We start from the raw sequence: 13,026 nt of genomic DNA on the forward strand, positions 1-13,026 counted from the left end.
ACCCCAGTGCCACAAGGTTATCTAGTCTAAGGAAAACTACAGAAAGAGAGGAACAAAAGGATGAGAAAAGAGCATGAGTAGTTTCTCACCAGTCTGCCCCCCTCCTCCCATGCCCTGTGAAATATTTCAGTGCTCATCTTCACAGATAAAGTGAGTTTTAAATGGGTTTAAAAAAACCCTATGTTTGATAGGAGAATCTTACTATTATTTAACTGAGTGCTGGGGTAGTTATGTCTGTCTTGGCACGTTCCACTAAATAAGGCTTATATTTATTATCGTCTTTCTCTTTGGAACTCATTTCCCAGTTATGGAAGAGGCTTTGATTTAATCCCAAGGAGTGCCTCTCAGATAACAAAAGTGGTTGCACAAGCAGAGGAGCAAACTCGTCTGAGAAAATGTCACAAGAAAACGTGAAGGTGTATGCAAGCTCCTGAAGCAGCTGACATTTTTGTCTTAGCACATTCATTTATGCTGGACCAGCACATTCATGCCCTATCCACATTCTCTGCATTCAATGTAAGCCGTTCTTTTTAATCATTATTGCTGAGCTCATGCATTCATTGTCTCAGGTGGCATTTTTTCCATTTGTAAGTTTACCAGGAAACTAGCGTCCAAAGTGGGGAAAAAAAGAAAACTCTGATGTGGTGAAGCATCAGTTGTGACAGAGCATTTGTCTCCTGTGTCACCCACGCTGCTTGGCAGACCATAAAACGGCAGGAGCGTCTGCCTCCCAAAGACACTAAAATCATACACAGACCCACGTCTTTTTTGTTGTCCTACAAGACTACAGCGGAGATGAGCAGAGAGACCCAGTCCCGCTGCCCAAACATGATGGATCTAAAACTTGCTGACGTCAATGTTTCCTGCAACAAACATTAAAGCACCAAGTATTAGTTTAATATAACCCTCCCAGCCAATTAAAATGGGGCTTGGGAAGAAACCCTTTCCATATTTGGCATCAGACTTGCTTCATTCCATAAACCTAATATCATACTGACTAATCACAGGGCATACTTTTGATCTGAATATTACCTCTTTTTTGCCTTTTTTTGTAAGGAAGCTTCATCCCTGCAGATTTGCTGATGCTTTTGAAGTCTCATGTTCAGCAAGAGAGAAGTCAGGGAAGGAGAGAGTTTTGTCATTTTTCGTTTGCTTGGTGTCCCCTGCCCTCCAATAAGTTTAATGTAAATGTGGATAAAATTGCATTTTTTCGATCATACGTTGCTTCTTTCTTTAGAGTAAACTAATTTGCATTAAAATGAGAGGGATCTGCATAGACAGGCAGAAGTAGTTTGCAAGATTTTAGTTAAATGCAAGATTGTTAAAGAGAAAGGATACAACTGTCACAGTTCCAAGGCCTTTGCCCTACTTGCATCAGCTGTCTTTAGCAATCTCACATTTAACCAATCCCTTGCAAGCTACCTCTGCATATTTATGTAGATCCCTCTCATTTTAATGCAAATTATCTGGAAGCAAGGCGCTGCCTAAAGAAAAATGTGAGTTTTTCTACATTTCTTATTAAACCAAGTAAATTTCCTCCTTCCCTGGTTTCTTTCTTTCTTGAATAAAGAGTTTCAAAACTAGTCAGTGTGTGCTATAAGGTTTGCGGAATGAAGTAACTCTGATGCCAAATATGGGCAGAAACTCTTCAAAAAAACCCCTGCATTTTAATTGGCTGCATTTTAAACAAATACTTGGTGCTTCAAGCAGACCTTGAAACTAAAGTCCCAGTGGTCTAGTCAGAGGAGTACAGTGAGCAAGGTTTTGCTTATAATACATTGCTGCTTATTATCATGCTCTAGGGTATCTAATGGCTCTGGACCCTCCCAGACAATATTTATTTTAAAAGCTATTTGTGAAAGCATCAGGTTGTCCTTCACCTGGCCCCTTCCAAGAGGAGTTAATAAAATTGAACATGAACCTATAGAAATAAAGTTGCAGTTCCCCCAGCCAATGCCTGCTCTCTGCTCATGCACATCTAAAAAAGCACCCAAGTGTGTAGGGCCTGATTCTCCACTATACCAGCAACACTTCACTGAAGGCCATGGCATCACACCAGCATAAAACTGGTGTAACTCAGTGAAGAGTTAGGTCACTAATTTCTCTGAAGTTTTAAAAGGAAGAGCTGCTGTAACCCTGAGCCACCCCCCTCCCAGTATGCTCTCTTAATCCACAGAGCTTTTATGAGAATTATATGCATTCAGCTCTCCATAATTTGGATTTGGGATTTTTTTGGGGTGGGGGTTGCTACTAAAGTAAGGAGCAGGAGGCTAAACAGTAGCAGTCATTTATTATTTCAGCCACCTCAATCATTACTCAGCTTCCCCTATTAGCAACCCCCTTTTGTTTTGTTTTTTGTCTTCATTTCCTTTTCCCCTCCTAGATGCATCTGTAGAAGGTCTGGACTTTCAATGCTATATTAATAGTAATTACAAGTCTTTAATGCTTCCTTTCACTAGACTGATTTTGCACTACTTCTTTCTCTCTTTCTTTGCTTCTGAAAGGTAATTTACTGCCAACACAGTCTTTGGTTTCATTACTGCCTCCTCTAACATTTCTTGTGGTATTTCTTTCCCCCCCTAAAGTTTCCTTTTGTAGACCCATTATTATTTCTTACTTCACAATCCATGGTTACTGACCCAGCGTGTTATTATTTATGTGCCTTTCCTCTTGCTAGCAGGCAGCAGAGTTCAATAAACATTTGTGTTCAAATGGCTCAAAATAATCCTGATGTTTCTTCTAGCATTTTATACAGACAGGCACATGGATAATAAACACACACACACTCACTTGCAGTACAGAGTAGGATTTTAGTTGGATTCTTCCTGTAACCACCAAAGGCAGGAAAGTGGCTTTCAAGGTCAGGGAGGTGGCAGTGAATGTTTTCAGATTTCAGGCCAGGGATATTGAGCCTATGAGCAGCTCCGGAAAATACTGGCTGCATTACCCAGCACCAATGTCCCTTCAAGCTCCATTTACAGAGCCACATTGTCACTAGCTCTATGGAGCTACGGGTTCCCACAAAAGTGCAGCTGGCAGCAAGGGATGGGGTGGGGGACAGGATAGCATTAGCATATGACAGGAAAACAAGGTTAAAAACAAAAGGAAGAGGAAGTATTTGAATTGTGAGTACAGATTCCACAGGAATTTAACCATTTCATGGCATTTTTTCCTAGTATCACAGTTTCAGAAAAGAAAGAAGCAGCCACCGCTTCTCCCTCTGCAATTCTGTAACAATCTGGAGATGGTATACTCCAGTGAATAATTGTGTAACCCTTCTGCCAGGCCAAGTTGATAGCAGCAAGGGCCGGGTTCAGTACACAGGGGTTCCCTCTCATCAAAGCAAATACAAAACTGGCTCGAGCCCCCACCCAGTGACCTGGGAAAATCTTACACACCCCCTGGGCGCCTCGAAGAGGCAATACTTCCCCTCTCGCAAGCACGGAGTCTCGGTGTAGTAGAGAATCTTTAATAACATGAGGTAAACGACATCAGCATTAAATTGGGAAAACACCACAACTAGTGTTCATTAACCAAACCATGAGCAAAGACCCACCCCAGAAAATTGGGCCACATCCTTTCCCTTGGGTTCTTGAGTCCCAGAACCCAAATGTCTCTTGAGTCCAGCAATCCTCAAATCACCCAAAATCCAAAAAGTCCAGCCCCAGAGTTCAAAAGTTCATCTGCAGAGTGTTACTCCCCAGTCTGGCTAAAATGTGCCTGTGTGTGGGGGAAAGAGGTAAGGGGTACCTTACGTGTCCTGAAGCTGACTGCCCCACAGGGCTCTGCTCTGCTACGCTGTCTCACGAACGGCTCCGCTCCACCACGACCGGCTCCGCTCGGCACAGCTCGCTGTCTCACGAACAGCTCGGCTCAGCTCGCCGTCTCACGAACACACCGCTGTCTCACGAACGGCTCCGCTCCACCACGACCGGCTCCCTCTGCACAGCTCGCCGTCTCACGAACAGCTCGGCTCAGCTCGCCGTCTCACGATCACACCGCTGTCTCACGAACGGCTCCACTCTGCACAGCTCGCCGTCCCACGAACAGCTCTGCTCAGCTCGGCGTCTCGCGAACACACCGCTGTCCCACGAACAGCTCTGCTCAGCTAGCCGTCTCGCGAACGGCTCCGCTCTGCACAGCTCGCCGTCTCACGAACAGCACCACTGCACTCTAGATCTTCCGGCTCCCCACTACTTGACACAGTGCTCAGTGATTTCAGCTCTTAGTGATTTCAGCTCATAGTAGTGGGGGCCTTAGTGCTGGTGCACCATAAGGCCAAAGTGAATGCAGCACAGTACCTGTAGCAAGACTCTTAATAGACCCAACATTAACTCTGACATTCCACAGTGGAGAGAGACAGAGGTGCAATTGGTGCTTCAGGCCCTCACAAAGGGGCCCACACCACCAGGTACTAATACCTGTCTCAAGTCTCTCTCCCTTCACAGAGTTTTGGAACCCATGTCCCTTGCCTAGCGAGTGCTACTCAGTTGATGGTGAGTCCCTCCATCATAACAAAAGGCCAAGTACAGTTCCAAGCACAGTTCCCATAATCAGGGTAATAACAATTTACTCTTCCCGCCCCAATAACAAAGACACTGGGGATCCCACAACAGCCAAAGTGACCATTTGGGCAGTTATGGCCTCAGTCTAGGCGGGGTGGGTGTGCCTATGCAAATTGAGATCAGCCCCTGAAGTTCTTTTCCACTACTTGCCACACCTCACCACCAGATGTCAGGGTGGAGCCCATCCTGACTCTGCTTACAATTGTTTGTATTACAATAGCACCCAGAGGCCCCACCCAAAATGGGGGAGTGGGGAGAGGAGCTCACTCTAAGAGATAGACCCTGCCCCAAAGAGTTTACAATCTAAATATGCAAGGGAGACAAAAGATGGAAAGGGAAACAGAGGCACAAGCAAAAGTCACTTGCCCCAAGTTGAGCCAGGAATAGCACCTAGGTCTCTGGAATCACAGATCAGCACCCTACCCACTGGATCATGCTGCTTCTCTTTAAGACAATATAATGAATTTTGACTTATGTATCTTTGTGTTCTGCCATGAAGTCAATAGTGCAACGAAGTGTTCTCAGGTCCTTTATAAGTTTTGTTAGCTGTGACTTAGGTCACGATCTAGCGTATCCAGCAACCACTGTGACAGATCCAAAAGATCAGCAGAACTGTTTGGCTTCCTTGTAGCTAGAGAAAAGTGATAGACAATCTACTCAGCAGAACAGTATCTTTCACAACAGGGAGCTAACGTGGTAGCATGTGGATATACGGTACTTTTTTTTATTGGACAGCATGAACTTTCTGTTCTTGTACAGGTTGTAATATCTCATTATTGTTTATATGAGCAAATAAATGGTTCTTAAAATTGAAGTTCTTTAAGCCATTCATTCCAAGCACAGATACTATCTGTAGTAATAATGTTTGATGTGTCCCAGGCAATAAAATGATATTAGTGTGGAGATAGTTCACTTACTTCTAAATCTAGCTCAGGTCAAACGTAAGGTATGGGTGGTAGATTGCTTTTTAAAAAAAGGTAAGATTATACTGTGCTGGGGTGAACTACAGTTATGGCATGTTCAACCACTGGAGCAAATTACCAAGGGAAGTGATGGACTCTCCATCTCTGGTGTGCAGTTCAAGTCTGGGTGCCTTTCTGGAAGATATACTTTCATAGAAATGTAGAAGTGAAAGGGCTCTTGAGAAGTCATCAAGTCTAGCCCTGATAGATGTTTTCCCAACCCGTTCTTTAAAACCTCCAGTGATGGGGATTCCACAACCTCCCTTCAAATTCAAACTTAACTACCTTTATAGTTAGAAAGTTTTCCATAATACCCAGTTAGCAAATACCAACGTTGTTGAAACCTGCCCATAGCTCTTTGAGTTTCAGTTGAATGTGAGAAGCTTCAAATGCATTTCTAACTCACTGAGGATGGGATAGTGACCCTGTTACCACCACAGCTGAGCAGATAGTCACACAAATGTCCCATCACTGGGACTAGTTCTGAGAATAACCCCCCACCCCAAAGCCCTACTCCTTCCAAAAAAAAAAAAAAAAGAAAAAAAAAAGAAAACCGATACACATTCCCATCTGGGGTTTCTTTTACAGGTGAGTCACTGTAGTTATCAGATTTTGTCAGTTAGACCTTGGCCCTTCAAGCTATTGAATGCAGGTGGATGCCCAGTGCCACACGGAGCTCCACTGAAGTCACTAAGCAGCTTGCAGTGTGGAAGCCTTAGCCAGCTACACTTCAGCACAGCTCTCTCTCACTGCGCTCTATTTCCAGAGCATCTTAGGCTACGCCTACACTTGGAGCTGGGGCAGGTATGATTTCCAGGTTGAGCAGACATACTCACACCAGCTCTCATTGAGCTAGCACTCTGAAAACCATAGCTCAGCTGTGGTACATATCCATAGGGGCTGGGCAGGTTTGTACTTAGGGTATGTCTACACTACGGAATAAGGTCGAATTTATAGAAGTCGGTTTTTTAGAAATCGGTTTTATATATTCGAGTGTGTGTGTCCCCACAGAAGTGCATTAAGTGCATTAACTCGGTGGAGTGCTTCCACAGTACCGAGGCTAGAGTCGACTTCCAGAGCGTTGCACTGTGGGTAGCTATCCCACAGTTCCCGCAGTCTCCGCTGCCCATTGGAATTCTGGGTTGAGATCCCAATGCCTGATGGGGCTGAAACATTGTCGCGGGTGGTTCTGGGTACATATCGTCAGTCCCCCCTTCCCTCCCTTCCTCCCTCCGTGAAAGCAAGAGCAGACAATCGTTTTGCGCCTTTTGTCCTGAGTTACCTGTGCGGACGCCATACCACCGCAAGCATGGAGCCCGCTCAGGTAATTGTCACCGTATGTCTCCTGGGTGCTGGCACCATTTCTTATTGGAACCCTCCGTGAAGTCCTGCCTGAACTACTCCTTGATGTAAAGCCACCCCCTTTGTGGATTTTAGCCCCCTGAAGCCAACCCTGTAAGCCGTGTCGTCAGTCGCCCCTCCCTCCGTCAGAGCAACGGCAGACAATCATTCCGCGCCTTTTTTCTGTGCGGACGCCATACCAAGGCAAGCATGGAGTCCGCTCAGCTCACTTTGGCAATTAGGAGCACATTAAACACCACACGCATTATCCAGCAGTATATGCAGCACCAGAACCTGGCAAAGCGCTACCGGGCGAGGAGGCGACGTCAGCGCGGTCACGTGAGTGATCAGGACATGGACACAGATTTCTCTGAAAGCATGGGCCCTGCCAATGCATGCATCATGGTGCTAATGGGGCAGGTTCATGCTGTGGAACGCCGATTCTGGGCTCGGGAAACAAGCACAGACTGGTGGGACCGCATAGTGTTGCAGGTCTGGGACGATTCCCAGTGGCTGCGAAACTTTCGCATGCGTAAGGGCACTTTCATGGAACTTTGTGACTTGCTTTCCCCTGCCCTGAAGCGCATGAATACCAAGATGAGAGCAGCCCTCACAGTTGAGAAGCGAGTGGCGATAGCCCTGTGGAAGCTTGCAACGCCAGACAGCTACCGGTCAGTTGGGAATCAATTTGGAGTGGGCAAATCTACTGTGGGGGCTGCTGTGATGCAAGTAGCCCACGCAATCAAAGATCTGCTGATATCAAGGGTAGTGACCCTGGGAAATGTGCAGGTCATAGTGGATGGCTTTGCTGCAATGGGATTCCCCAACTGTGGTGGGGCCATAGACGGAACCCATATCCCTATCTTGGCACCGGAGCACCAAGCCGGCGAGTACATAAACCGCAAGGGGTACTTTTCAATAGTGCTGCAAGCTCTGGTGGATCACAAGGGACGTTTCACCAACATCAACGTGGGATGGCCGGGAAAGGTACATGACGCTCGCATCTTCAGGAACTCTGGTCTGTTTCAAGAAGGGACTTTATTCCCAGACCAGAAAATAACTGTTGGTGATGTTGAAATGCCTATATGTATCCTTGGGGACCCAGCCTACCCCTTAATGCCATGGCTCATGAAGCCGTACACAGGCAGCCTGGACAGTAGTCAGGAGCTGTTCAACTACAGGCTGAGCAAGTGCAGAATGGTGGTAGAATGTGCATTTGGACGTTTAAAGGCGCGCTGGCGCAGTTTACTGACTCGCTTAGACCTCAGCGAAACCAATATTCCCACTGTTATTACTGCTTGCTGTGTGCTCCACAATATCTGTGAGAGTAAGGGGGAGAAGTTTATGGCGGGGTGGGAGGTTGAGGCAAATCGCCTGGCTGCTGGTTACGCGCAGCCAGACACCAGGGCGGTTAGAAGAGCACAGGAGGGCGCGGTACGCATCAGAGAGGCTTTGAAAACCAGTTTCATGACTGGCCAGGCTACGGTGTGAAAGTTCTGTTTGTTTCTCCTTGATGAAACCCCCTGCCCCTTGGTTCACTCTACTTCCCTGTAAGCTAACCACCCTCCCCTCCTCCCTTTGGTCACCGCTTGCAGAGGCAATAAAGTCATTGTTGCTTCACATTCATGCATTCTTTATTCATTCATCACACAAATAGGGGGATGACTACCAAGGTAGCCCAGGAGGGGTGGTGGAGGAGGGAAGGAAAATGCCACACAGCACTTTAAAAGTTTACAACTTTAACATTTATTGAATGACAGCCTTCTTTTTGGGGGGCAATCCTCTGTGGTGGAGTGGCTGGTTGGCCGAGGCCCCCCCACCGCGTTCTTGGGCGTCTGGGTGTGGAGGCTATGGAACTTGGGGAGGAGGGTGGTTGGTTACACAGGGGCTGTAGTGGCAGTCTGTGCTCCAGCTGCCTTTTCTGCAGCTCAACCATACACTGGAGCATACTGGTTTGGTCCTCCAGCAGCCTCAGCATTGAATCCTGCCTCCTCTCATCACGCTGCCGCCACATTCGAGCTTCAGCCCTGTCTTCAGCCCGCCACTTACTCTCTTCAGCCCGCCACTTACTCTCTTCAGCCCGCCACCTCTTCTCCTGGTCATTTTGTGCTTTCCTGCAGTCTGACATTATTTGCCTCCACGCATTCGTCTGTGCTCTGTCAGTGTGGGAGGACAGCATGAGCTCGGAGAACATTTCATCTCGAGTGCGTTTTTTTTTCTTTCTAATCTTCACTAGCCTTTGGGAAGGAGAAGATCCTGTGATCATTGAAACACATGCAGCTGGTGGAGAAAAGAAAAGGGACAGCGGTATTTAAAAAGACACATTTTATAAAACACTGGCTACACTCTTTCAGGGTAAACCTTGCTGTTAACATTACATACATAGCACATGTGCTTTCGTTACAAGGTCACATTTTGCCTCCCCCCACCGCGTGGCTACCCCCTCAACCCTCCCCCCTCCACGTGGCTAACAGCGGGGAACATTTCTGTTCAGCCGCAGGCAAACAGCCCAGCAGGAATGGGCTCCTCTGAGTGTCCCCTGAAGAAAAGCACCCTATTTCAACCAGGTGACCATGGATTATATCTCACTCTCCTGAGGATAACACACGAACGGATGTTGCTTGAATGCCAGCAAACATACACTGCAATGCTTTGTTGTACAATGATTCCCGAGTACGTGTTACTGGCCTGGAGTGGTAAAGTGTCCTACCATGAAGGACGCAATAAGTCTGCCCTCCCCAGAAACCTTTTGCAAAGGCTTTGGGAGTATATCCAGGAGAGCCGCGAATGCCAGGGCAAAGTAATCCTTTCACATGCTTGCTTTTAAACCATGTATAGTATTTTAAAAGGTACACTCACCGGAGGTCCCTTCTCCGCCTGCTGGGTCCAGGAGGCAGCCTTGGGTGGGTTCAGGGGGTACTGGCTCCAGGTCCAGGGTGAGAAACAGTTCCTGGCTGTCGGGAAAACCAGTTTCTCCGCTTGCTTGCTGTGAGCTATCTACAACCTCGTCATCATCATCATCTTCTTCGTCCCCAAAACCTGCTTCCGTATTGTCTCCATCTCCATTGAAGGAGTCAAACAACACGGCTGGGGTAGTGGTGGCTGAACCCCCTAAAATGGCATGCAGCTCATCATAGAAGCGGCATGTTTGGGGCTCTGACCCGGAGCGGCCGTTCGCCTCTCTGGTTTTCTGGTAGGCTTGCCTCAGCTCCTTCAGTTTCACGCGGCACTGCTTCGGGTCCCTGTTATGGCCTCTGTCCTTCATGCCCTGGGAGATTTTGACAAAGGTTTTGGCATTTCGAAAACTGGAACGGAGTTCTGATAGCACGGATTCCTCTCCCCATACAGCGATCAGATCCCGTACCTCCCGTTCGGTCCATGCTGGAGCTCTTTTGCGATTCTGAGACTCCATCATGGTCACCTCTGCTGATGAGCTCTGCATGGTTACCTGCAGCTTGCCACGCTGGCCAAACAGGAAATGAGATTCAAAAGTTCGCGGTTCTTTTCCTGGTTTCAGAGTAACAGCCGTGTTAGTCTGTATTCGTAAAAAGAAAAAAGAAAAGGAGTACTTGTGGCACCTTAGAGACTAACCAGTTTATTTGAGCATGAGCTTTCGTGAGCTACAGCTCACTTCATCGGATGCATAGCATATCGTGGAAACTGCAGAAGACATTATATACACACAGAGACCATGAAACAAAACTTCCTCCCACCCCACTGTCCTGCTGCTAACAGCTTATCTAAAGTGATCATCAAGGAGGGCCATTTCCAGCACAAATCCAGGTTTTCTCACCCTTCCCCCCCCCCCACAGACACACATACAAACTCACTCTCCTGCTGGTAATAGCCCATCCCTCTTTGAAACCTCTCTTTATAATGCGCATGATAATCAAGGTGGGTCATTTCCAGCACTAATCCAGGTTTTCTCACCCCCCCCCCCCACACACACCCCCCTCCAAAAACCACACACACAAACTCACTCTCCTGCTGGCAATAGCTCATCTTACAATGTGCACAGCAATAATCCAAGTTTAACCAGAACGTCTTGGGGGGGGGTTTGTAGGAAAAAAACAAGGGGAGATAGGCTACCTTGCATAATGACTTAGCCACTCCCAGTCTCTATTCAAGCCCAGATTAATAGTATCCAATTTGCAAATGAATTCCAATTCAGCAGTTTCTCGCTGGAGTCTGGATTTGAAGTTTTTTTGCTTTAAGATAGCGACCCTCATGTCTGTGATTGCGTGACCAGAGAGATTGAAGTGTTCTCCGACTGGTTTATGAATGTTATAATTCTTAACATCTGATTTGTGTCCATTTATTCTTTTACGTAGAGACTGTCCAGTTTGACCAATGTACATGGCAGAGGGGCATTGCTGGCACATGATGGCATATATCACATTGGTGGATGTGCAGGTGAACGAGCCTCTGATAGTGTGGCTGATGTTGTTAGGCCCTGTGATGGTGTTCCCTGAATAGATATGTGGGCACAGTTGGCAACGGGCTTTGTTGCAAGGATAGGTTCCTGGGTTAGTGGTTCTGTTGTGTGGTATGTGGTTGTTGGTGAGTATTTGCTTCAGGTTGGGGGGCTGTCTGTAGGCAAGGACTGGTCTTTCTCCCAAGATTTGTGAGAGTGTTGGGTCATCCTTCAGGATAGGTTGTAGATCCTTAATAATGCGTTGGAGGGGTTTTAGTTGGGGGCTGAAGGTGACGGCTAGTGGTGTTCTGTTATTTTCTTTGTTAGGCCTGTCCTGTAGTAGGTGACTTCTGGGAACTCTTCTGGCTCTATCAATCTGTTTCTTCACTTCCGCAGGTGGGTATTGTAGTTGTAAGAATGCTTGATAGAGATCTTGTAGGTGTTTGTCTCTGTCTGAGGGGTTGGAGCAAATGTATCGCAGAGCTTGGCTGTAGACGATGGATCGTGTGGTGTGGTCAGGGTGAAAGCTGGAGGCATGTAGGTAGGAATAGCGGTCAGTAGGTTTCCGGTATAGGGTGGTGTTGATGTGACCATCGTTTATTAGCACTGTAGTGTCCAGGAAGTGGATCTCTTGTGTGGACTGGACCAGGCTGAGGTTGATGGTGGGATGGAAATTGTTGAAATCATGGTGGAATTCCTCAAGGGCTTCTTTTCCATGGGTCCAGATGATGAAGATGTCATCAATATAGCGCAAGTAAAGTAGGGGCGTTAGGGGACGAGAGCTGAGGAAGCGTTGTTCTAAATCAGCCGTAAAAATGTTGGCATACTGTGGGGCCATGCGGGTACCCATAGCAGTGCCGCTGATCTGAAGGTATACATTGTCCCCAAATGTAAAATAGTTATGGGTAAGGACAAAGTCACAAAGTTCAGCCACCAGGTTCTTTTCCTGTCTACCTGGCCAGTGCATCTGAGTTGAGAGTGCTGTCCAGAGCGGTCAAAATGGAGCACTCTGGGATAGCTCCCGGAGGCCAATACCGTCGAATTGTGTCCACAGTACCCCAAATTCGACCCGGCAAGGCCGATTTAAGCGCTAATCCACTTGGGGTGGAGTAAGGAAATCGATTTTAAGAGCCCTTTAAGTCGAAATAAAGGGCTTCATCGTGTGGACGGGTGCAGGTTTACATCGATTTAATGCTGCTAAATTCGACCTAAAGTCCTAGTGTAGACCAGGGCTTAGAGTGGCTAGCCTGCGCTGCCACTCACTGCTGCCTGGGCTACTGCAGTTACACTTCTATTTTTAGAGTGCTAGCAGGGATGTCTGCTTGCTCTGGAATCACACCCCCCAGCTCCATGTGTAGACGAAGCCTTAGTGCTGTAAAACAAGGCTTTCAAAATTTGGTTAACATGTGGGTACCTATATTAAATCAACACTCAAATCAGTGCCTCTATAATCTTCCACCATCACAGACTTTAAAACAACAACAAAAAGCATTGTAACTTCCATAGAATGCTGTAGCAAGCCACTGGTGAAATAACTGGAATGGCAAGAATGCCCTCCTTATGAAAAACTAATAGAGGATTCCTAGGGAACTAATCATACTGGCAGACAAACCTGATCTTTAGAACCTAAGAGCAGGGAAATTATTTTCAGACATAGCAATCTGCTCTGCCCAAGTGAAATGGCTGGATGTTGAAGTTAGACAAATTCAGACTAGAAATAAAGTGTAAATTTTTAACAGTGAGG

General features: G+C 46.9%; 1 protein-coding gene across 1 annotated transcript; it reads right to left on the reverse strand.

Moving 5' to 3' along the window:
- Nucleotides 1–208: 208 nt before the first annotated feature.
- Nucleotides 209–10,133, reverse strand: LOC141981764 (uncharacterized). The gene is made up of 3 exons (XM_074943433.1): nt 9,728–10,133; nt 8,939–9,148; nt 209–387 (listed from the first exon to the last, which is right to left on the reverse strand). The coding sequence occupies exons 1-3, from the start codon at nt 10,131–10,133 to the stop codon at nt 209–211; spliced, it is 795 nt and encodes a 264-aa protein (XP_074799534.1).
- Between the last annotated feature and the right edge of the window lie 2,893 nt (nt 10,134–13,026).

The sequence above is a fragment of the Natator depressus genome, chromosome 1, assembly GCF_965152275.1.
Source record: "Natator depressus isolate rNatDep1 chromosome 1, rNatDep2.hap1, whole genome shotgun sequence".
Taxonomy (NCBI): Eukaryota; Metazoa; Chordata; order Testudines; family Cheloniidae; genus Natator; species Natator depressus.